Below are 22912 nucleotides of genomic sequence, written 5' to 3' on the forward strand. Positions count from 1 at the left end.
CACACCAATTTCCCAGCGCAATACAAATACAAATAAAAGGCAACTAAGCATTTGACATTTTCTTTTCTTTTTGCCAGTTATGGTAAATTCAAAACCAGAAATGTTAAGCAGTTGGCCTTTCTCAAATGATATTTTGCTAAGTAGTAATCCAAATACCAAAATGCATCTTGGCATGTATTACAATGAAAAAGTGTTGACATGCATTCACACTTTATTTCATTTTTTTCAAGGAATAAAGTACCAGTAAGGATCCACGCATTTGCCATTCTGCAAACTCCTTGTTCTTACCGAGAAGTACTTACTCTTGCAATCCCACACAAATCAGTGCTTCCTTCCCTTAGATGTCACATTAAACTACTCAGGGTTTAAGTGTTGTGCACGGGATTTGCAATCTGTTATAGTGTAAGCAAAGAGGATTGTTGGTGTTTATGGAGCAAATGTCGGAAAACAAAGAGAATGACATCTGCTTTAAGGTAACTACAGACAGTATAACTGGCATATTTTGGAATTCCAAGGCAAGAACGTTGGACCAGCATGTGAAATTCTGCTGTAGACTCCAAGTTAATGCACTGCTGTCTTCTGCAAAGGAGAAATATTCCAATGTTTTCTCCCTTGTTGTTTTTTTTCTAATTCAGTGATAGGCAGCAATATGAAATGCCAGCATTGCCACCAGATAAGCTCTGTACTTTTGCATTCAATGAACCCCTTAAGATGGCATATAATGCCTGGTTGGAGCAGTACACTCTTTATCTAAGATGATTTATCTGGCGATATTCATGCATATTAAAAACACACATGCACATTTTTGCAGACTTGAAATTTAATGTCTTTTCAGAATTCACTACAAAAATGTGGTTTCACAACTGTAACCATACACTGGGACTCCTACAGAAGTATGGATAACATACAGATGTCTTTCCCAGGACTACCAATACTGCGCATTGTGCAAATTGTCTAGAACTGCAATCCTTCCTCAGCAGCAGTTGGAAGAAAATTTGTGAGCTGAATACTGATATCAAAATACAGATTTAAATAATTTACTCTTAAAAACATTCATATTTATAACCTCTTACACAAAATAAAACAATTAATCTGATTATCAGATACATCCCTCAGTTTTTCCAGTTCCATGGTATACACAGGTCTCCATCCTGCAGCACAGAGTAGAAATGTGAAATGCAAAGGTGCATGCCTTGTAGGTAGGGTAAGGATTCCTCCAGCAGCCGCTTACAACAATCTATCATCTGTGCACTGGAAACACTGGGCTCCTTATACAGCCGATCCAAAGAAAATCTTTCTGTGGAAGTGTTGATTAGCTCCTTCTCTGTAATCATCATCCTAGAAAATGGAGACAACACACAGTGACAAACTTACAACTTCATCTTTTAGAACGCCTGCCTTAAAATAAGCATTTCAATATATGTTGAACATATATTAAAACAAGAAATACTAAAATAAGTAGATTAAATGCATGTAAACAAAGGTGTCAATTCATATACAGGAATGGTGGAGCTGAGATTTTTGTGACTTGTGACTATCTCAGAAGTCAGAGTGAACATTCTTCCCAGACTATGGGCACCACATGCCCATGGACTCACATTTCAAAGCCCATGCCCTGACATCTTTTTGCTCACTAAGTAACTGGGAAAAACAGAAAAATAAAAAATCCTGTGAGGATCCATTTCTAATATAAGGAATGAAAATACTTAAATAACATTGAAAGTTTAGGTTTTAAGCGTAAAATCATGTTCATAATTACTCTGTCTTAATTAAACCAGTACTCTGTATGTCATCAAAACCAACAACTGATAGGTACAGTAAACTGATGCATATTAAGTGTGTTAGTAACTTTCCAATTGCAGAACTTCATGGATGTGTATGGACCCAATGATCTTAAAAGTCTTTTCCAACCTAAATGATTATATGAATTTTGAATTCGAAGCTTGCAGACGATTTTTGCCTTCACCCCAGAGAAATAAGACACTACGTGCAAACTCAAACTATTCAGAAAGAAAATTCATGTGTAGATTTAATTAAGGTACTGGAGCTGTGACTGATCAACTGATGAAGAAACAAGTTCAGGTTCAGCCAGCCCCACTAGCTTGGGCACTGTGCCACAGGAACACAGATGCACTTCCAAGCCAGCCGGGCTGCAGACACAGCACCACTGCTGCCCTACAGCACAGACCCTGTGCTAGACAGGGGAGGAGCTACAAAGCAGCAGCACCAATGGGATGTGAATCAGCCCAAGGTAAACACAGACACAGCTACTGAGACCGTTTGCCTCACATGAAAATGCAACTGTAGGGCCTTGCTGCTACTCCCCAGAGCTCAGGATGGGACCTCTGTGGACTTGCATGGCACTGAGCTCTGCTGAGGCCCAAGAGCCCAGCCCACTGTGGCAGTCAGTGATGAGCTGAGCCAGCGAGTTAACCCACAGCAAGCCTGTCCTCTCTATGAACCTTTCCATCCCACCTTCCTGAGTGCATTCCCAAATACCTAAGCACCAAGCTTTCCGGTTCTGTGAAATCTTAGGCTCCCTTGAAGGAAATCCAGTCAGCTGGAGAACTGCAGGTTTGTTTTCTGTCACTTCTACAGGGAGGCTTGCACCTTTATCACCACACAAACCTGATACTTTAAAGAAGCATGGGAAGGAGAATCCTGCATTACTTGAAGACTGACAATATCCACACACATAACAGAACTTTCTAGAGCAGCAGTGTTTGGATTTCCTTGTGCATTCAGGTCAGGCCACTCTATGCTGTTTACTGCATGCAAAACATTCAAGTCCATATGCAAAGTACAGCCAGTACATCTCAAAGTATTTTCCTTTATCATAGGGCCTTTTTAACCACTGCACGAGGCTAAGGAAAATCAGAAGGACATGAGTAAGTCCAAGGAAGCATTAAGTGGAAAAGGAGTTTTCAGCTTCAATAAAAGACAAGTAAGAGGAAATGTGACACAGCTACAAAACAAAAGCAGAGGTCATACAGAATGACTGTTTTGTATTTCCTATCACACAAGAACAAAAGAACAACAAATGACGTAAGACGACTGTGGGTATATAAATCACAGAACACTTCCACCCTCTTTCCTATACACATGCCATATGTGATTCAAATATGCAATTTGCTGCCACTGGATATTTGGGGCCACAAAATGCAAATTGGCTCAAAAAGTAGTAAGGTAATTAAGAGGGGGAAAAAATAAAAAGTCTGTTGATTGCTATTAACATGAGATAATGTTTCCAGCTTCAAGTATTTTCTCAAGTGCAGTCAGACACAAACTGGGAAGGAGTATGGAGTAAAAAACCCACCACATTTTTTGCCCCATGCATAAAGCCTCTCCATAAGCTAATGGATGATGGGGACAGATATTGTGACCCAGTATAGTTGTTTACTGTTTCAAACAATCTGCATCATCCAGCACACAAGATACGCATCTTGGCTCTTACATTCTTCCAACACAGCTGCTTTTACTCTGAGGGCACAATTTTCCTGGATTGGTGTCTTTATGAAGTACTGTAGTGTGAGGTTTTTTGGAGAGTGAGTTACCCAGATGCAAATGCATATATTTGCTACAACATCCCTCCCAAAATCTGTAGACAGTACTTTCCCAGCTGTCACAAGTGGACAGTTACATAGAGAGCTATTCAGTAGTTACAATTGATATGGCAAACATTTAACTTCCAAGCTGGACTAGGGTTGAGGAAAAATTCCAACAAATCATGTTTACTGAAGTCCACCTGCAAAACATATCTTTACAAGTAATGAGGTCTTAACAGAGCTAAAATCATAGAGCCTTCAGCAAGACTCATGCCTAAAATAATTTCACTAGAACATATCTGGATCTATATATCATGTATACTGATGACAGTGTGATAGTTCAACAACTCTTTAAAAGCTTTCCAAAGCAGAAAAAAAGACTTGCAGTAACAACCTCTGAAAGGACAAGCACCACCCACTTACCTGTAACAGTACTTTATTTAAAAACCCCAGTATCTCTACTTCATCCCCAAGGACACATACAGGGTACAAGGTCAAGAACCAAACTCACAGATCTGATGGATATTACAGACCATGGCCCTAATATTAAGTCTGGTGCTGTGACTCCCTATCACAATCACTTTGTCATCTGTGAGACAAGGTGTTTCTCTCATCGTTCTTCCCCAATTTTTTTTTCTTTGCCTTGTTAGGTACTAATTAATATTTTCCTCAACTGCCTGATCAACAACTAGAAATAATGATTCTCTAGGTGGTCTCAGTTATTTTGAGTTTAGATTTCACTGCTTTTTTGTCACATTTTATTAACATTAATAAAAAATTTTCCTTTTCTTATTCATTGAGAAGGTGTTTTCCACCTCTCCTTTGGGGACATAATTGTAAAAAAAAAAGAATTATTATGGCAATTTTTTCTTGTAAGCAAAGATATTTTACTTCTGAATGATGTACAATTGTCTTTACAAGGTTAAAGAGGCTATTTTCTAATAACTGTTTGTATTCACTAATGCTGTAATTCTTTACTTAGTAAAGCTGACGGGTAAAGTTCTATTTTAGAAACAAAAGGGTTTTTTTCAGCAAAAGAATATGAATACATTTTAAAAAATTTTCCTCCTTCCTCCTTCTCCAAATAAAAAACAGGACATGCAAAGATTTTAAAGAGCTAAATGTATCGAGCCACATGAACACTTACTCCTCCTTTCTTTTCAAATTCTCTCTTGCTTCCTGTGCTTTGGCAAAAATAAACCATTGAAGAGCTGCTGGATCACAGACCGTTGGGATCATAAAGTGTCCAAGTTCATGTAAGCTTGGTGCATATCTGTCACTAATGAAACACAATGGAAGTAAAGAACAAGGTATAATTTTTAATGCAACTATTTATATAAATTACTTTCAGAAAAAAAATCTAGAGATAAAAGAATATAAATTAATCATAATCAGAATAATTGGTAAAAAGTTAGCAAGTTTGCTTCATGAGAATGGAGAAATATAGTAGGTTATGCTTTTTTAAAATTACATTTCAAAAGGAGCTGACAGTAATACTCAAAAAATATAAACACCATCATGACAGCACAAAACTTTTGATTTAACTCAGCACAACACTCTAAACCAGACAGAACCGAGTCCAACTTGAATGAAACTAAGCAGGATTTTCTTCAATCTGATTCCTTCTTAACCCATAAAAATGCACTAAAACCTTCAGAAACAAAAAACTTTGACATAATGAAAATCTGAGATTATATCGCTTTTCTTCTTAGTGAGAGCAATAAGCAGTGAAACAAAAAAAAGAAAAGAGTAAAAGCACTAAAAGAAATCAACCTTCCCTGCCAACACCTACCTTTCCAGAATCATTTGCAAGCCTCGCAGACTGCGAGGATGAAAAGGTAATCTACTGTCACGTAGTTTATTATAGAAAGAGTTCAGAGTCTCGAAGTACTCTTCCAGAGTCAACAGAGGTTGCAGTTCTTCAATATATATTACTTGGATGCCTCCTAGAAGTTGGCTTATCCGATCTTCCAAAAGCAGCAGCCTTTTTTGAAGCTTATAATAATTTGGCAGTCTCTCAAAAATCTGTGCATACACATGAACGAACATTTTCTATGTTACAGAGCTTAAAAGTTAATTTTAATAAATTAAAAAAATAACACGAAACTATAAAAGAGACACTTAACAACGCAAACATGGAACCCAAGTGGAAAAAATTACAATCAAAGAATACCATAGGTGAGAAATATCAAGTACAAATGTTTTGGGGCAAGATATAATCTAAAAAGTTTTTAAGTACTTCCTGTATTTATAACATAAAGGTACCAAAAGGACATAAAACCATGGATGAACATCCTCTATATATTCAAAAATTAACAGTCTCAGACAAAAAAAATAAAATAATCTGATGCTTATATAAAACATTTTTCACCACAGTTACAGTGGTTGAACTGTTCCTCATATAGTAGTCACTACCTACCATCTATCCTGTTGATATTATTTTAAAGTAGCTTTTCATACAAAACAGAAAAAGCTGCTGCTGCAACAAGTCAAGTGATTTCAGAACTATCTCTTTAGAAACTCAGGAGAACAGTAGAATAGCCAGTAGATAGTTCTGATAGTAGAGTCAGAACAGCTTTTGGCACAATAAAATTTGGTTCAGCATTTGCATTTGTAACAGAGAAAACCAGCAAAAATCCTTTAAATATTGTAGCTCTGACCAAGCATTCTAGAGACGGACTTGGACAGTATTCTACTGCTTCCTTCTTCCAGTAATTAGTAACTGGAAACAGTAAAAAGTAACAGCACTTAGGACTGCTTTCTAAAATGAGGTAGAATTGGACAAAGATGTTCTCTAGAAACTGACTCACCAACCTCATCAAGATTTTCACTGACTTTCTGTGTAACATTTCACATAATCTTCACTGCATTTCAAAATAAAAAGCCTCTGATTTCAGGTTCAAATATATACCACTCTTTTGTCTTCCCAAGCAAATACCATCACTACAACTAACTACACACATTGTTCCATCTGCATGTCATTTTGTGTGGCTTTATGATGCCTTTGGAAAAACCTGCAGCAAAGGTTAGAGAGATGAAGCATTTATCTTTTCAAGAAGTCAGTGTTTATTTTAGTATAATCAGAACACTTTTATTGCAATGACTATCAACACTCTCAAATCTCAGAAAGTTTTCTATTAAATTCTGGTTTCTCAGTTTAAGTTCTTAGTAAATTGTTCACACTAACAAGCCATGGTTTGTTTTTCCCCCTCAGTGAAACATGAAAAAATTCAAAGCACCACCAAAAAAAGAAGATCAAGTGTTAACTTTTCATATTATTCACTGACTGGAATACAGAAATGGAATATTCTGATATTCTAGCAGGGTCAAATTGCCAACTATGAAAATTCCACCAATAATCCCCTTTATGAAGAAATATTTTTTGGTAGAATTATCAGTAAAGTTTCAGTAACCTAGATTAAAGAAAAATTCCTCAAGTGACACGTTTATATTGCAACATATTTAGTCTTTGGTCCTTTGCATACAATGCTATCATTTAGGATGTCAGAAAGCTTATCAACTCTGAACTTTTTACAAGCAGCAGCAGAATTGACATAGTCACTAAGGATAAAATTCTGCAGCATCCACATTAGCTGTCTAAAAGAACAAAATGGAGTGGCAGGGTTTCAGTCAATGACTGTAACCATCAGTTCACAACTCCTTTTAAATCTCATATTTACAAAAGATTGGAATAAAATCCATCAGCTCTGCATGGGAATGAGCTCTTTATGGATCACAAAGTATTCTGCCAGCACTCACTGCACAGACTGAACAGTGCATAACAAATTAGTTTTCTTTAACTCTAATCAGAAGTAGTACTGACTTAGTAATGAAAGCAAAGATCTAGCAAAGACTTCAGTAACAGCACACACAGCATTGAATTTCAAATGCAGTGTATACCATTATGCTAAATGCATTAGCTAAGTGTTTGCTTTAAAGCACTCATTGCATTATTTACGTGCACCTATTAATATTTTTTGTTTATAGTTTAAAAAGGATGTCACAACAAGGGGCATTTTCATTTGACTTGAAATCTTACTTTGGTCCAGTGATGGTGAACATCCATGGTCCCCAGCATTATGTGACCTGCTGCACTCATACCCGAGCGGTCTGTAAATACCACCGTGCGTCCTAGAGATCGAACAAAGCTCTTTACTGATTTGGGTTACTGCAATCATCCCTACAATTACTGAAGGCTTAACCAGGCTGCTAACGTGTCACAAGAAATGTATTTCTGCAGCACAAATGCACGTGAGTAGGTGCTTCTCTTATTCTCAAAATTTTGAAAGGTTCCTGAAAAGTCCAGTTTAGGAATTTTTTTACAAACCTGACCCAGCATTTGCCTTCTCTCTGTTTGAACTTGATAGATTTTTATTTAATTGGATTTTTTCTTATGACTGCTTTTAAAATATGAGAAAATCTCATCAGAGAGGATATTCAAAGAATCTGTATAAATCATGTATAAAGTAGGAAACGCACACTATAAACTTGAAGCATATGCAAATAAAAAGTTGGTCAAATAATTATGAACAAGGTCATTCAACTCCATTTCCGAACTCTCAGCAACATGCAAGCTGTAAGAAGCACTTGCACAATTTGTTTTCATTCTTTTTTAAAACACAGACAACATAAAGGACTAATTCTAGGTGGATTTTTAGGGGGATAAATCAGTTTTGAGTGTGAGTATGTTTTTTTAAGTTGAGTACAAAGATCTACAAGAATTCTTTAGGGTAAACGCACAGGCAACTATTTATCAAAATAAGCTTCCATAAGTCTTCAGTGTGACGTATTAATCTACAAGACAAGGCTTAAGTAGAAGCTCTTGCTCTTAGAATTCAGTGTTCCAAAATCCCAAAGAAAGAGCAACACTGACTTCAAGGCATCTAATCCATCCTTGTACCCTAAGGCAACATCAACTGTACTTGTATAGTTACTGATAGGTATTTATCCACTGCATTACTAAATATCTTCAAAAATGGAGACTACAACAGGTTCACAAGCCAGACTTCTGTAATGCTTTCTATCTTTAGCAAGCTCAGGAAAAGAAACTAATTTGAAATTTGATACAATTTAAAACTACTACTCATTGTCCTTCCCACTCTGTCTTTTGGCAAAGGATTAGGTGAACCCTCAAATGAAAGCCACTCAAAACCGAGTATCTGCAGACAGGCATAAAATGTGGAATTACAATTAGAGGAAACAGCTACTGCCACAGGTCAAACAGCTGTATGAGAAGAATGGTAGGTCAGGTTTACAGAATATTTTCGTTTTTCCTGAGAAAATACCGACTTTAATATAGCTACTTTATGGAACACATGAGAAAAGAAAGCAAGCAGCATTTTAAGGTATTCTAGTAAATTATCACTAGGGTTTAAGACCTACTCACATTTTTGTCTTGAATCTACCATGGGCAACAATCTATTGCTAACTCAATCCTTTGAGAAGTTCAGTTTACATTTTTTACTTTCATTGCTAACATTAAGCCCAGTGCCTTCAACAGACTCCACTCGCATTTATTAAGAAGTAAACTAGAAGCTGAGTGCAGTCAATCAATTCTAAGGAAAGGTCACTTTAAACAGTACTCAGTAGCTTCAAATGTAAGTTCTCATCAGCTTTTCAGTAAGCCTGACAAGCTTGTTTTTGCAGTTATCAAAAGTATCATTTGTAAAAAGAACTAGAGCTCCCTTGTCACAGAAGACTCATGCTCATTTCTGAATCGATACTATATTAGGATATATGAAACAAGCAACAGAAATACCTTTAACATTCTCTAATATTTCAGGTCGCTGTTGGACCAAGCGACCCAGACTGTGTAGCTGGCTACAGCGGTGAGCAATGCCCCAGCTTCTCTGCCACCTAAATAAAAATGTAATTGAAAGCATTTAATCCTCAATATTATTAAAAAAAAAAAAGTCACAGAAGTTGAGATGCAACTCAAAGCCTTACAACACAAGCAAAATAGCATGCCAACTGTAATAAAAGCAAAGGCTACTCAAAAGCTGTCCATGTCATATGCTATTTGAACTGATAAAAAGCCTAAATAAAATTCCAGTGTTTCTTAAATTGAGTCCCAAAAAACAAACAAAAAAAAAACCAAGACCAGGAAAAATAAATATAAAACCAGGTAGACAGAACTCGTAAACCTCTCCCCCAGAACCCGTCAGAGAACAGCACCAGACAACCCAGTATTTGGTTTGGTCATGTACCATGCACCATGCAGTTTGTTTGGACACTGTGTAATGTTTGTCCAGAGGAGCAAATACAGTATGTAAGGACATTGTTTTTTTTTTTTGTTTTTTTTTTTTGGTTCCTAGCCCAAAACATTACCACAATTCCAATGGAAAGTTGCTATGTATTATTCATATTTTACAGGGGAGTAATTTTTGTTAAACCATACAAGAGAGCCAGATGTTACCTTACTGGCTTTAATACACATAGTTTTGACTTTTTTTCCATCACAAACCGATGAGACTAATTGCTAAGCAAATTTCAAAAAAGCACCTAAATTGTGAAGTCCCAGTTTATTGGAAAAATACACCTTTTTACAGACAATTAATTGATATAAAACTGTCTCAAAGTGGAAAATTCCCATTCCTTTATTGTACTGTGTCTGTCTGGAATTGAGTTCATTTTCTTCATAACATTCATATTTTATATTTTATCTTTTATTAATAGTAATCATAACACACCAATATTCTGGCTATTGTGCAGTGCTGGCACAGTGTCCAGGTTTTTACTTTTTCTTCCCACTCTGCCCCCCACCACCAGGAAGTAGGCTGGGGTGGACAAGATGCTGGGAGGGGACACAGCCAGGCTGGGTGACTCCTACTAACCAAAGGGATCTTCTAGACAAACAAGGGAAAGAAGGAAGGGGAATCCTCATGGTTATGGTGTTTGTCCCCTCAAGCAAGCATTACACATGCTGAGGCCCAGCTGCCCAGAAGTGGCTAAACACCTGCCCATCAACGGGGAACAGAGAATTAATTTCTCCTTTTGCATTGCCTGAACTCAGTTTTGCTTCACTTCAGCTATTAAACTTCTACCTTAATCCACAAATTCTCTTGCTTGTGCTCCTCCTATTCTCTTCCTACTTCCCTTGGGGGTGCATGAATGAGCAAGTGGCTGTGTGGGTAGTCAGTTGCTGGCTGGGGTCACCCACATCATCTCATTTAGGGAAACCTAACTGGCAAAATCTCACTCTTTGGGATGCAGAGAATGGCACCATGCCACAGCACTTGTGAGGCAATTTAAGCAAATACAAGTCATTCAAACAATTTTTTACTGTTACCTAGCAATATCACTTTGCTTTCAACAGCACCAGATGGGAGCAGAAAAAAGTGGCCATTTCTTCACCTGTCCTAAACTTATACATGGAATAACACCAGTGACCCAGCTGTCTTTCAGATCTCTGTGAACACTAGCACAAGGCTCCAGAATCCCAGGTCATAGTGTCCTATTAAGATACTGGCTTGTCAGATTTCCAACACTCACATTCTTTTCTGAATTATAACAATGTAATTCATGGAAGATAAATAACTCTTCATGGAACACAATAATTTTAATGTATTTTAGAAGCACAAGCTATTTAAGAAAATTAATATAAAGCATGAATAAAATCAAACCTACGCGTTTAATACTGAAGACTCTTTCAGAATGTTAAAAACCCTCACCACAGCACAGTTACAGAGCATTAGAAATTGTGTTCAAAAAACCTGGCTTCAGCTTAAAGGAAACCAGGGTCTTTTGCAGGGTGAAAGTACAAAAGCATGATTTTAGAAACTCCAGCTCTCTCTTTCCTGGTTAAAAAAATAGAACATAACAGACTAGCCCTTGAAATAATCCCCCAAAGTTTATTTTTCCATTTGTGAATACCTTCACTGACACTTTCCCCACCCTGAATATCTCACTTCACAACATTCTCACTCAAATGCACAAAAATTGAAAAAGGATTGCAAATTATTTTCTGGAAATATTCTGAAGAATCAAGATCTCCAACTGCACTCAGATCTTTCAAACAAACAAATCTCCTCCAGAGAGTGAGAAACTAAACACTAAAAGAAAGAACATTTTTATTAAGCATTCACAGGATGTCAGTAGGTACCATGTGCAAAGTTGCAAGTCACTGCTGGTCTAGTTACCTTTGCAGATATTAACTTGATTTCAGGAAATGCAATTTTAACTGGCAAAACATCCAAACTAACACATACACACCAGTTCTATTTCTGTGTCTGCCTCAACAAGATCCTATGTTTTCAGTTACAAATAGGAGGTCTCTCAGAGCAGATTGTAACAAGAAACTTTTGTCCCAGTAGAACACTTCTAGAAATTTACTCAGTGCAGTAACACTTCTTCATATATGAAATATAGCTGTTTTGCTGAAATAAGCTTTAAAAACTCATAGCACAGTATTAGACAACACTTCTTTGCTTTGATTATCTTAATCCAAGTTCAACTGATCTAATGAATTACCTGATATCTGAGAGCTGGAGTTCATGAGAAAGTTCAAATTTTAAACGCTCTAATTCTTTTCTAAGTGGCAAACTCTTTTTCAGCTTTTTTACTGCACTTGCTTCATTATCATCTAGCCAGGACCTGAAAGAGGAGGAAAAATACTCAATGGTAGAAGCATGCTGCTGCATGATTTATCATGTAAGCAGTACAGGTAACTCAATTCTTACTGATAATATGTTTCAAGTCAAATTATCAGGTAAAGGGATTTTTTAAAAGTAGGGGACAGAAGATGAAATTGCTAAACGCTTCACATTAAAATATCTACAAAGAAAACCCTGGCACTTAATATCTTTGGAGTGGCCTAAGAAATCTAACAATCAAAATCACTGACAGTGTTCAAACTGTAAGACTTGGATGTATGTGTAAAAGGCATAAAACAACAGATCACTGTGACTTTAGGGGAGATCTTCAGCGATTTAATTTAAAGAGTTTCCACATATGTGCCTTGAAAAAACCCAAAACAATTCCAAACACACCAAAACCTAACAAAAAAAACCCCAAAGTGATCATAGTAGACTATCAAATATGGGAAGTGGTACTAAAGGGCTAAGTTAGGTAACTTTTACAGAGCTGACATGAACATAGATTAAACAGGTCAAAGTTTTATAGTTTTTTTGCCAATAATCACAACCAGACAAACATGACTTTGAGTACATCTAAAATTTCAGTAGGTAATTTTGTTTCTAGGAAAAGGTTACTATTTAAGAGATTTAGCCTTTTTTCATAGTATAAACTAATTTTCATACTCTAACTTTTGCAAACAAATAGTTGCATTCTCATTTGTATTTGAAACAAAAAAAAATTCAAACTCAAGTAAAAAGGGAGGCCTGATGCCAGCTGTCTATGTATTAAAACAAGACTGTTAATATGTAACTGTCTGTGGCGTTCCTTGTAAATGTGTAAAAGTAAGTAAAAATATTCTCTAGCATGTTAAATCTCAGTTAAGTGCTTTATAATTGTGTATTTTAGAGTAGTTTTATTTGTGAGGTGGTATGCAGGACAAGGGGCATACTTTCCTCTGAAGATCCTTCCAGCACAGTTCTGCATTCATTTCAAATGGTACTTAAACATCATTGTTACAAAAAACTTTTCAAGGCCCCAAAATGTGCATGTGTCCCAAAATGAGCACATACAAAAATTTTTAAACCACCAACTTTACTACAAAACATGCTACATGTAATTCAAGTTCAGCATTTATAACTACACTGACTTAAATATTTAAAGTTTTCCTGCTGAACAGCAAATGAGAAGCACAACACTAAGATACCATTCATATTAAAACCTTTTAACCTTAGTTTTCATGTATTATCTTCCACCCTCAACAGAATGTGATAATGAAAAAGGAACCATAAAGTTAACAGCCATATAGGTTTGTGTTACACAAGTCCTGTAAGAGGTAAGGAGCTATTTGAAGCAAGTGGAGCCCCTGTCTCTTTCTGAATTGCCACCAATATTCCACAAATCTGAAAAACTACATCAGCCAAAATTAGATTGACCAAACATGACTGCTGGGCAAAGAGACAAGAATGCTTCAGCTTTGTGGGCACTGTAGTCATTCCAGGAGCTCATCTAAACTCTAATTATAACAAGCATGGCAAAATTACATGCTGGACAATAACGTTTTGAATTGTTCAGAATGTTTATTGCCTACCTCTAAAAAACTCAGCATTAGAATAAGACCAATTTGGGTTTCAAAATTTCAGTTTAATGAAAGCATTACATACAGTAAAGTTGTTTCCACTCTCTGGGCTTGCTCTAGTTCCTCCTCAGGATCCTTGAATCCAGTAAATGAATAATAAGTCTTATCCCATTTGATAGGTCTGTTCACTGTGCTTTTTGTTTCCTTGTGGGGCTGAGAGCTCACATTCAAACTCTGAACATGCTCTGTAGATAGACTGCAGGAGTTGAGAATATCTAGTACTGTGCTCAGGAGATCCCTAGTATGCAACGTAAAACTGACTGCTCGAAACCCTGTAAAAAACAAGTATTATTTAATTAAAATTATTTAAAATGCATTCCCATTTATTTCCTCTTGCAGAAGAAGCTAAACAAGGCATAGACAGTTGGAAATTATGATGATACTTATTATCATATAAATTATTTCAAAACTCACTGTAAAATTCACATGCAGTTTAACTATGTCCCATCACTTAGCTACTGGGCCTAATTTCCCTAATTAGAAAGTAAGCTTTTGACTCAAGAGCAGAAGACAGCTTCCAGTTCAAATGTTATATTAAGGAGACCAGACATAACCCTTCCATTTTCTTGAAAAAAATGGTAGGATTTTATTTTCTAGCATGAGGGTGCCTCCCAATTTGCTCAAGTGTTTTGACTGTCAGGATACAGAATGTAAAACTCTTCTGTTAGATAAGGCATATTGGTACTGGAGACAAACTGTAAAGTTAATCAAAAGCAACATTCCAAATTTGGCAATATTTTTTGTAGTCTCAAAGATAAGAGACAATGAAGTAAAATGAAACTTCAGATATCAAAGAGCTTCTGCTTAGAGAGTAAGTTCCTACTGATTCTACAAATGCCCTGACACTGTGTGTCACTACACAGGAATTGCAATGAGGACAAGGACCCAACTTGTTGCTCCAGTTAAACATGGCAATGGTATTAAAAGCAGAAATATGATCATTTACATCCACCTTTTTTACTTCCTTATACTGTAACTTGACCTCAGGGTTGTAATGTCTCATTCTTTCAAGACTTTTTAAAGCTTAAGATGTTTAATTACTTGGGATGGTCCCACCTGCCTGATCTAATATAGATTTTCATGGTTTGACAGGATTTTATCCAGTCAAAAAGTCGTTACGACTGCACAAGGCTAAGCAATGGTCTGAAGGAATTTAAATACAGGAAGATACATTCTACACGATATAAAAGCACCTGAAGCACTGAAGGATTCCTGAACATTAGAAGAGTTTGGTTCTCTTTCTCTTACATAAAAAGTAAGCTGAGTTGGCTTAAAGGAACGAAATCCTGGTTTCTGTAGGTTCTCCAAGTAGCCATTTAGTCTCTTCAGAGAGTTTTCATTTACTTCCTGTTTTAAAACAAAAACAAACAAACAGAATTTACAGATGATTAATCTGGCCATTTTCATCTAAACCTTTGTAATCTTACATGCAGAATTAGGTTTCACAAAATATCAGTTGCTTTTAACAATATATGTTATTGTTATAGCAATATATGTTATTTAACAATATATGTTATGTTTAACAATATATAGTTGCTTTTAACTAATATGGTTCATATTCTCAGCATTTATAATTACCTTGCATGAATAAATTTGTATGGTGAACATACTTGTCTATTTGCGTACATTCCAAAACCCACTGGCTTTTAAGCTTAAAGAAATTAATTTATTCAAATACAATGCACAGCATTTCAAAAGGATAAAGTAAAATGCATTATAAATTCACCTGGAAGGATTCAGTATTTTCTTTATAACAATTAGAAAACATGATTAAGAAATAAGGGACTTTCAAGGGACCTATCCCTGCTAAAAATTAAGGAAGTGCGTCTTTTTGTTCTCTGGTACCAACCATAATTAATTCTAACATTACTTTTCTCTCTCTGACAGCAGGAAAACTAGAAAATTTCCATCCTTGATACATGAAATATTTACAAAGAAAGCATACTAAAGTATTTTTTACCCTCTCTTTGGGATGCTGGCCAAAGAAATCTGGATGTACAGCAAAATAGAAAGGTCTGAGAGCATTGATGGCATCAGCGCCTGACAAAGTTCTTGACTGAAGAATGCACTGCAGCAATATCTTGTCCAGACACAACCTAACAAAGCAGTAAAATGTTTATGTATGATGTTACCAATCAAGAGACAAACTGGTACAATTACATTCAAATGTGATAGAATGGAGCAAACAATTATAGTTGCAAGTATAATAATTTAAAACTGGAGAATTTAAATTAGGAGTCTGAATTCTGGATCTTTCCCCTTGGTTTTAACAAAGCAGTGTTTTGACATTGCCAATCCCATGGGTTTGAGGAATGGTGGATGCTAATGGTTGAATAAGACATGCAAATAAGTACAGAAACTTCTCTCTACTTTCTCAAATATGCCTCAAATAAAAATTCCCAGTCATGTAGTTCGAATTGGAAATACTGGCTTTAGTGCTAATTTTTTGTAGACATTGCTGAAGTTGCTCTTAAAAGCTAACCTTTACCTACCTCCAAACCTCCAAGTTAAAAAGCCAAACCCCATATTTTTCAAGCAGTGCCAAAAGAACATTAAATTTTACCCAGGAATAATAATCACAATTCAGTGAAAAAAAAGTTCAGCATTAGCTTCTGAGCTCCATACTTGTGTCCATTAAAAAACCCTACTTTCCTGAACATACTCTTTTATAGAAAACATCAAGTAAAAAGACAATACTTCTTGTCCTTTCATCTTCATTCAATTACAAAAAAACAGGACTAAAAGAAATTTAATGGTAGGAGAAAAAGATTGTTTTATCTAGGATCAGAAGGAAAAGTTAAGTTGAAGAAGTTCTAGGAAGTTGAGGAAGTTCAAATTATTGAATGCCTGCAATTACGTAGAAATTAAACAACAGCTCTGTAATGAGCGCACTTGTGTTACAGAAGACTGAAATGGAAAGAAAAATCAAGCCCTGCATTAAAAACCACCAAAACATCCTGCCATAAGCTCAAAGGTAATATTCAGGTTCAGCAAACTAAGAAGCAAAAGAGTATACATAAAAGCAGCAAGAAAATGTGAACTGGGAGATACACAACAATAGGTTTCTCCTTCAGCCGATTTCACAAACTAACGAATTGATCAGGCCAATTTCACTGATTAACATTCATTTTAGTTTGCAAATCAGAAGGGCAGGGACTCAGCCCTGTCAAAGCAGTTTCACTCCTTACAGTATCATTCATATTGCAGCCCTTAAATAGGAAAATATATGGCAGATTACAAAGCTGCTTCCAACTCACATAAAACTAATAACTTTATTAATAATAGTTAGCAGGACTGTTTTACAGAGAGCTATTTGTCCAGCATCCTAGACCAAATAATCATCCTGGACACAGACACATGAGACTTTCCCAACTGCAATAATTAATTAAAAAAAAACCAAAACAACAAAAAAAAACCCAAATTTGTGCTCAGACAATAAGCAGAATGTTTTACTTTGGCCAATGATAAATGATAATATTTGAGTTGTCAAGCGAAGCAATGACCCTTACTTTACCTTTTTTCTGTCAACCTTCCCAGCTCTTCAATTAGAAACATGAAAGCAGTGAAGACTAATTTTTTCTGCCTAAGAGGTGGGCAAATATTTAATTAGCAAATCTTAAAAGTCAGCTTGCTGAAAATAGAGGTTATTGTAGAAAAGTGGGACAAAAACCTCATGATGTAAGAAGGCCGATGGAATTTCAAATCTGCTATGACTTAAAAACAATTTTCATCCATATAGATGAAAATTAAGATACAAAAAAAAAAAAGCTAAAATATATCACTGGCAAACACTTCTACCTCCTTGTTGGCTGCATCTCAGAGACTCTAACACTAAAACTAGGTCATCACTACAGCCCATGATCCTACTCAATATAGCAGGAGATGGTGAAGTACCACAGCAATATAATATTATTAGGGAGAGTGAAAGCTCTTAATGACAAAATCACACAGTTGCCAGTGATGCAGGAAAAACATCTCTACTAGACTAGGCAGGACAGGAAGCAAAGCCCTGTGGATAGAAGTCCACTTGGTCACATGCTTTACCAGTTTGGATCTGGAAGCACCAAAATATTTGTCTTGCTGAGAAAAAAAAAAAAAGAAGTGAATTTTCCCCTTTTTTTAGGTAGCAAGTGGATACAAAATAGTAAAAGGAAAAAAATATTCCAGCAAAGGAAAAAAGTAAACTAACCAGTTATCCTTCTGATTGTAGTGGACTGACATGCAAGAAATTCACATCCTCCTAGACCAAGGTGCTAGGAGGAAGAGTAGCTCAGTTCTCTGTTCACCTTATTTGTACACCATTTCCCATATCCACTTTCAAGCTACACTGCATGATGTTTCCAATAGTTCAGAAAGAAAGTTCAACATAGCTGGAAACTATTAATCATACTTCTGAGTTTTTTAATCATAAGGTTCCCTCTGTTATTATAGATGAAAAATGGCCAAGTATAGCTAACTTTAGTTCCCTTGTTTTGTATCTAAACAACACTGTCATGCTAGAAGGAAGGCTTAGGATTCCAGCCAAAAGTCTATTTTGAACTTGCTTAAAAGAGAAATGCTCAAAGGCCAAAATTAGTCTGCGTGACAGAAGGAAGAATTCACTCACTGAAGGTGAAAGACAGAACTCTGAGGCATCTTTCAACTAGAGTGACAAAGTAAGTGAATTAAAATGGATTTAGAGGGAGAAAATGCAAGAAAGATGTTTATGGCTTCAATCACAAGGAGCAAAGATTGTTCCAAGAGCTTCATTTAGATCTGAAGAGCAGAGAAAGGCTTCGTATTAAAATCAAGGTCACAACCACTTTGAGGGCAGCGTCTCTACTTCACGAAAGACATGAAACACAATCTCTACTAGAACACATTATGCAATCATACTCCAAGACTGATTTAATTTATTGGTTTAATAATTCCCTTCAACTTCCTTTTTCTTCACATCTCTCCAAAGTTCAACTTTTTGGCGTATAGCTCTGGCAATGAAAAGCTCCGTTAAATTAAGTTCATAGTTACAGACGTATTCACACATTTTGAAGCACTAAGCTTTAATAACTCAATAATGCAGTAATATGTTGGATATCATATTCATATTTCTAATAATTAAGCCATTTAAAAGCCCTTGTTTTGTTGAGAGCCTTTTTAATGTCTCACTTGAGGACAGGCATATGGCTTTGGAGGATTTTCAACTGTGGATGCTCTGCTGAAAGCTCCAAGCTGTAAAGATGAGAATGTCAAAGAAATAAGCATGAAACAAAAATACCAAACGAGTTTCACAAATATGCAAGTCATAAGCAAACACTGAAACATATGCTAAAGGTAAATTAGGTCAGTAACATGCCATACCTTCTCACGGTTCTCAAGCAGCAAAACATTTCAGCAACTTAATGGTTGAGCCAAATTTCAGCCATCCACAAACTCACTTAAAAAAAGAGAGAAAATAAAAAAAAAAACTTTTAGAAATGGACATGGTACTTCCCCCTGTTACTTACCAGAGCACTTTCTAAGTTTTGGGTGGTAACTTTTAAAGTCACAATAGTAATATAAAATTGAGCAAGCACACATAAAACCTAAAGCTTTTTGTAAGAATTCTTTCAGTTTCCTCTACTAACAGTGAGTCTTGCCAATATTATGAGTCGTTACAGTATCTTGATTTGAGAATGAACATTTAAAGGTACTCCAGTTAGGGAAAAAAAGAACTCCTAAGAATTTAAAAAGCAAACAAATAGAAGCTTTCTTTAAGCATTAACACATGGAATTCCATATGAACTTTCACTAAGCCCTACACCCAAACAAATATTAATACTTTAAAACACACATGCCAACTACTTTATGGGAGAGTAATATAAAACCAGAGGGAAAATCACTGTCATACAGCAATGCCTGGGAATCTTAATCAAAGGTTTGCTGACATTTATAAAAATGAATTAGCAATTTTTACCAGTAACTTCTGCACTAGGCAACTGTAGGCTAGAGTTTGCCAATAGGAGACAAACCACTTGGCATGTCAGAGTGCAAATACACACCCAATTATTAGGGATTACGAGGTAAGCTCCCTATTGGCAGTGTTTTCAGCATTTTTTAATACGCTTTGCACTTATCAAAGCAATATGCCTGCTATATATGCTGTTTTAAAGAACCCGAGATGAACAGCTATCACAGAAACATCATCTGTGTTCCAACACAGAATGACACTTCCTATGCCTACTTTGCAAACCACTTGAAGTTTCAGAAGTGCATATTACTAATACCAATATACTTCACCAAGAACCTAAATTTTCACTAGAGGCATATAGTGGGAGGAAAAAAATATACTGAGCTAAAATATCCCCAAAACATTTGGTAATTTTTGTCTTCTGGTTTTCAGATAGGTGGGCAAAACAGTATCCATGTCATTTTCACTGTCTGTAACAAGAGTCCTAATCATAAATTAAGTTAAATACATTAACAAGCTCTCTGGTCATAAAACAGTTTTCCCTCACTGTAATTTCAGCTTCAGGCACCTGGGTAGAGGATGGAAAAAACTCAACCATCTCACTTAATCCGCGGTGACGCTTTATATAACCAGACAAAAGCATCATTGTTTCTTGCTTTAAACGCTCTATTAACTGCTTGGAAATTGGTACACGGCTTAGCTGAAAAACAAAACCTCCTGGGTTTGACTAAGCTTCACCTGCACCCCACCTCAAAGTCAAACCCGCTGAAACACAACGAAATACGAATAATGTCGCAGAAGCCTTTGGCACCCCGACGTGTCGCGCCGCTGCCACCCCCCGCAGCGGCTCAGCCCGCTGCTGTCTGCTTCAGGTGTTTACCTACGCTTGAGGCGGCGCGGAGAAAACAGCGTGAAAAGCAACACGATGACAGCGCTCAGAAAAGAAGCTCGGGTGAACGTGACCCGCTCACTGCTTGAAAGGGAATCAGCTGCAGCGGTCCGAGCACTAATAATTTAAACCACCGAAAGCAGAGCCCTGTTAGAATTCGCTTTAAGATCCGCTAAAGGCAAGGTCTTCCCAGAGGGCGGCAGAGCTGACTGCGATCCGCCTCACGGGCCTCTGGCACCCTCAGGAACAAGAGGCGGGATAAGGAGCCGCCGGTGCCGGGCCGGGCCGAGCCCAGCCGAGACCCGGGGCCGCGCGTGCCCGCGCGCACGTACCGCCACGCGCGCGCCAGCGCACGGGCAGCCGCCGGCCCCCACCCCACCGGCGGCCACCGAGCGACGCGGCCCGGCCCGGCTTCAAAGCAGATCCCCCACACACCGCCCGGGCTCGGCCTCGCACCGTCCTCCGGCCGCCGTCCGAGCGGATCCCCCCGCGCAGGTGGGCGGTGAGCCGCGATGCCTTCGCTCATGCCCTACCCTCGCGGAGAGGCGCGCCGAGGGCCCCCGCCCGGCCCCGCTTACCGCCGAGGCCGGACGGCGACCGCCGGGGCTCGGCCCCATCGCCCCCGCCGACGGCCCCGGAGGGGGCGGGCCCGGGGGATTCCCGCCGGGGGCGGGGCCGGCGCGCGCCTGCGCTCCCGCCCCCTGGCGGCTCCTCCGCTGAGCGGCCGTTCAGGGCAGGCGGGGCTCCCCCCGCCCCCCGCCCGGGCCCCGCCCCCGGCGCCAGGCGCGCGCCCCGCAGGCCCCGCCCCTCAGGGGCGCTTGAGGGAAGCGACCCCTTCCCACTCCTGAGGCTGCTGCGCCCGCCAGCCCGGCTACGCCTGCAGCGGTTCCTCACGGACACAGAAAATACGGGATAACCCGGTACGGGAAAGCCCCGACAGAAGGAATGCCTGCCCTTTTGCTGAGGGGATGAAAGCAATTTAGCCAAACGCCTGCGTGCGCTTCACGTCGCCTTTTGTTCCGCAGAAAAAAACCACCAAGTAGGGGAAGAACCAGGCGTGAGCTCGGCAGTCCCGAGGGGAATGCAAGAGCTGCTTTCCTGCAGTTACAAAGAATCAGTTAGGTTAGAAAAGACCTCTGAGATCATCGAGTCCAACCTGTGACCGACCACCACCCGGCCATTAGACCATGGCACCGAGAGCCACGTCCAGTCTTTCCTTAAACACCTCCAGGGACGGTGACTCCACCACCTCCTTAGACACATTCCAGTGTCTAATCACCCTTTTTGTGAAGAAACTCCTCCCATTGTCCAACCTAAACCTCCGCTGGCACAGCTTAGACTATGTCCTGCAATAGTAACTTTCGATGTACACATACATTTACACGCGTTTTATTTTTTTTTTTTGACACCAAAGTAGTTGGTGTCAAAATGCACCTGATACAGGGACACGAAACCTCGGAGCAAAAATGTCTATTGCTGCCAGTGTTCGAGTACAAAGGGAGATTACCTGTTAGGGATTGGTGTTACTTGCATGCAATCTATTGCACTTCCAGCCAGAAAAGGTTAAAAAGAGAACTGTCAAGGTTTAGGAACTATCTGTAGTTCAGTGAAGCTTTAAATCAAGTTAACATTCTTACAGCTTTTAATAATTTCCATAACGTGCAGTGCGTTTTTCACTTCCCAACAGAAGCCAATGAGTTATGTAAGCAAACTGGCTGGACAATTATGCAAATGAAAAAAAATAAATCTAATTGATTAAACAGAAAAGCATGCTGTTTGTTTCACCTGGAATTTAAGCTGTTGAGGAATAAAATAAATTTGGAGACGTCATCAGCAAGTGCCAATGCCAGATACGAACTCCACTGCTTAGGGTACACATTTTCAAACGGAGTACCCCCATCCTGCCTCAGCTCAGGAATTAATTCCTGCATTTTATCTAAGTCCCAACATTTGTTGTGCTCATGGGAGTACTACTGTGGCTTTATCTGGTCACAATATTCCCTATCCATACCCAGGACACATCCCACTAGCTCAGCAAGAGCTGCACAGATTTCTAAATGGAAATCTTCTTTTGTACCGGATAAAATTATCATCTGAAAAAGTTTGTATTTTGACATCTTGAGCCCTAACAGAGAATTTTAAACATTCTTGCTTCTTAATTCTAAGTTGCTACAAGTGGCAATTGGAACTATTTTCTCCTCGTTTGTTTCCGTTTTGGTCCTTGGTCTGTGAAAGGTCAAATAATAGCATCAGTTTCTCCAATCCTATTGCATGCAATGGTTCAGAACTCTATCATGTCAGTATCATTCGGATACTACACATCATTCTAGTAATTAAAAAAT

At 38.1% G+C, this 22912-nt stretch overlaps 1 protein-coding gene across 5 annotated transcripts; it reads right to left on the bottom strand.

Annotated features, from left to right (window-relative positions):
- Positions 1–193: 193 nt before the first annotated feature.
- Positions 194–21233, bottom strand: TCAIM (T cell activation inhibitor, mitochondrial). Of its 5 annotated transcripts, none has more exons than XM_038128514.1 (12): positions 21149–21233; positions 20562–20687; positions 19093–19168; positions 15716–15851; positions 14949–15102; positions 13781–14027; positions 12015–12137; positions 9304–9401; positions 7585–7676; positions 5338–5570; positions 4693–4824; positions 194–1338 (listed from the first exon to the last, which is right to left on the bottom strand). In XM_038128514.1, the coding sequence occupies exons 3-12, from the start codon at positions 19119–19121 to the stop codon at positions 1113–1115; spliced, it is 1470 nt and encodes a 489-aa protein (XP_037984442.1). In that variant the 5' UTR covers positions 19122–19168; positions 20562–20687; positions 21149–21233; the 3' UTR covers positions 194–1112. The 5 variants fall into 5 exon arrangements, with proteins under 5 accessions (XP_037984442.1, XP_037984441.1, XP_037984440.1 ...); XM_038128513.1 differs by having other exon boundaries at positions 21027–21217; XM_038128512.1 differs by lacking the exon at positions 20562–20687.
- Between the last annotated feature and the right edge of the window lie 1679 nt (positions 21234–22912).

This window comes from Motacilla alba, chromosome 2 (genome assembly GCF_015832195.1).
Source record: "Motacilla alba alba isolate MOTALB_02 chromosome 2, Motacilla_alba_V1.0_pri, whole genome shotgun sequence".
NCBI classification, from domain to species: Eukaryota; Metazoa; Chordata; class Aves; order Passeriformes; family Motacillidae; genus Motacilla; species Motacilla alba.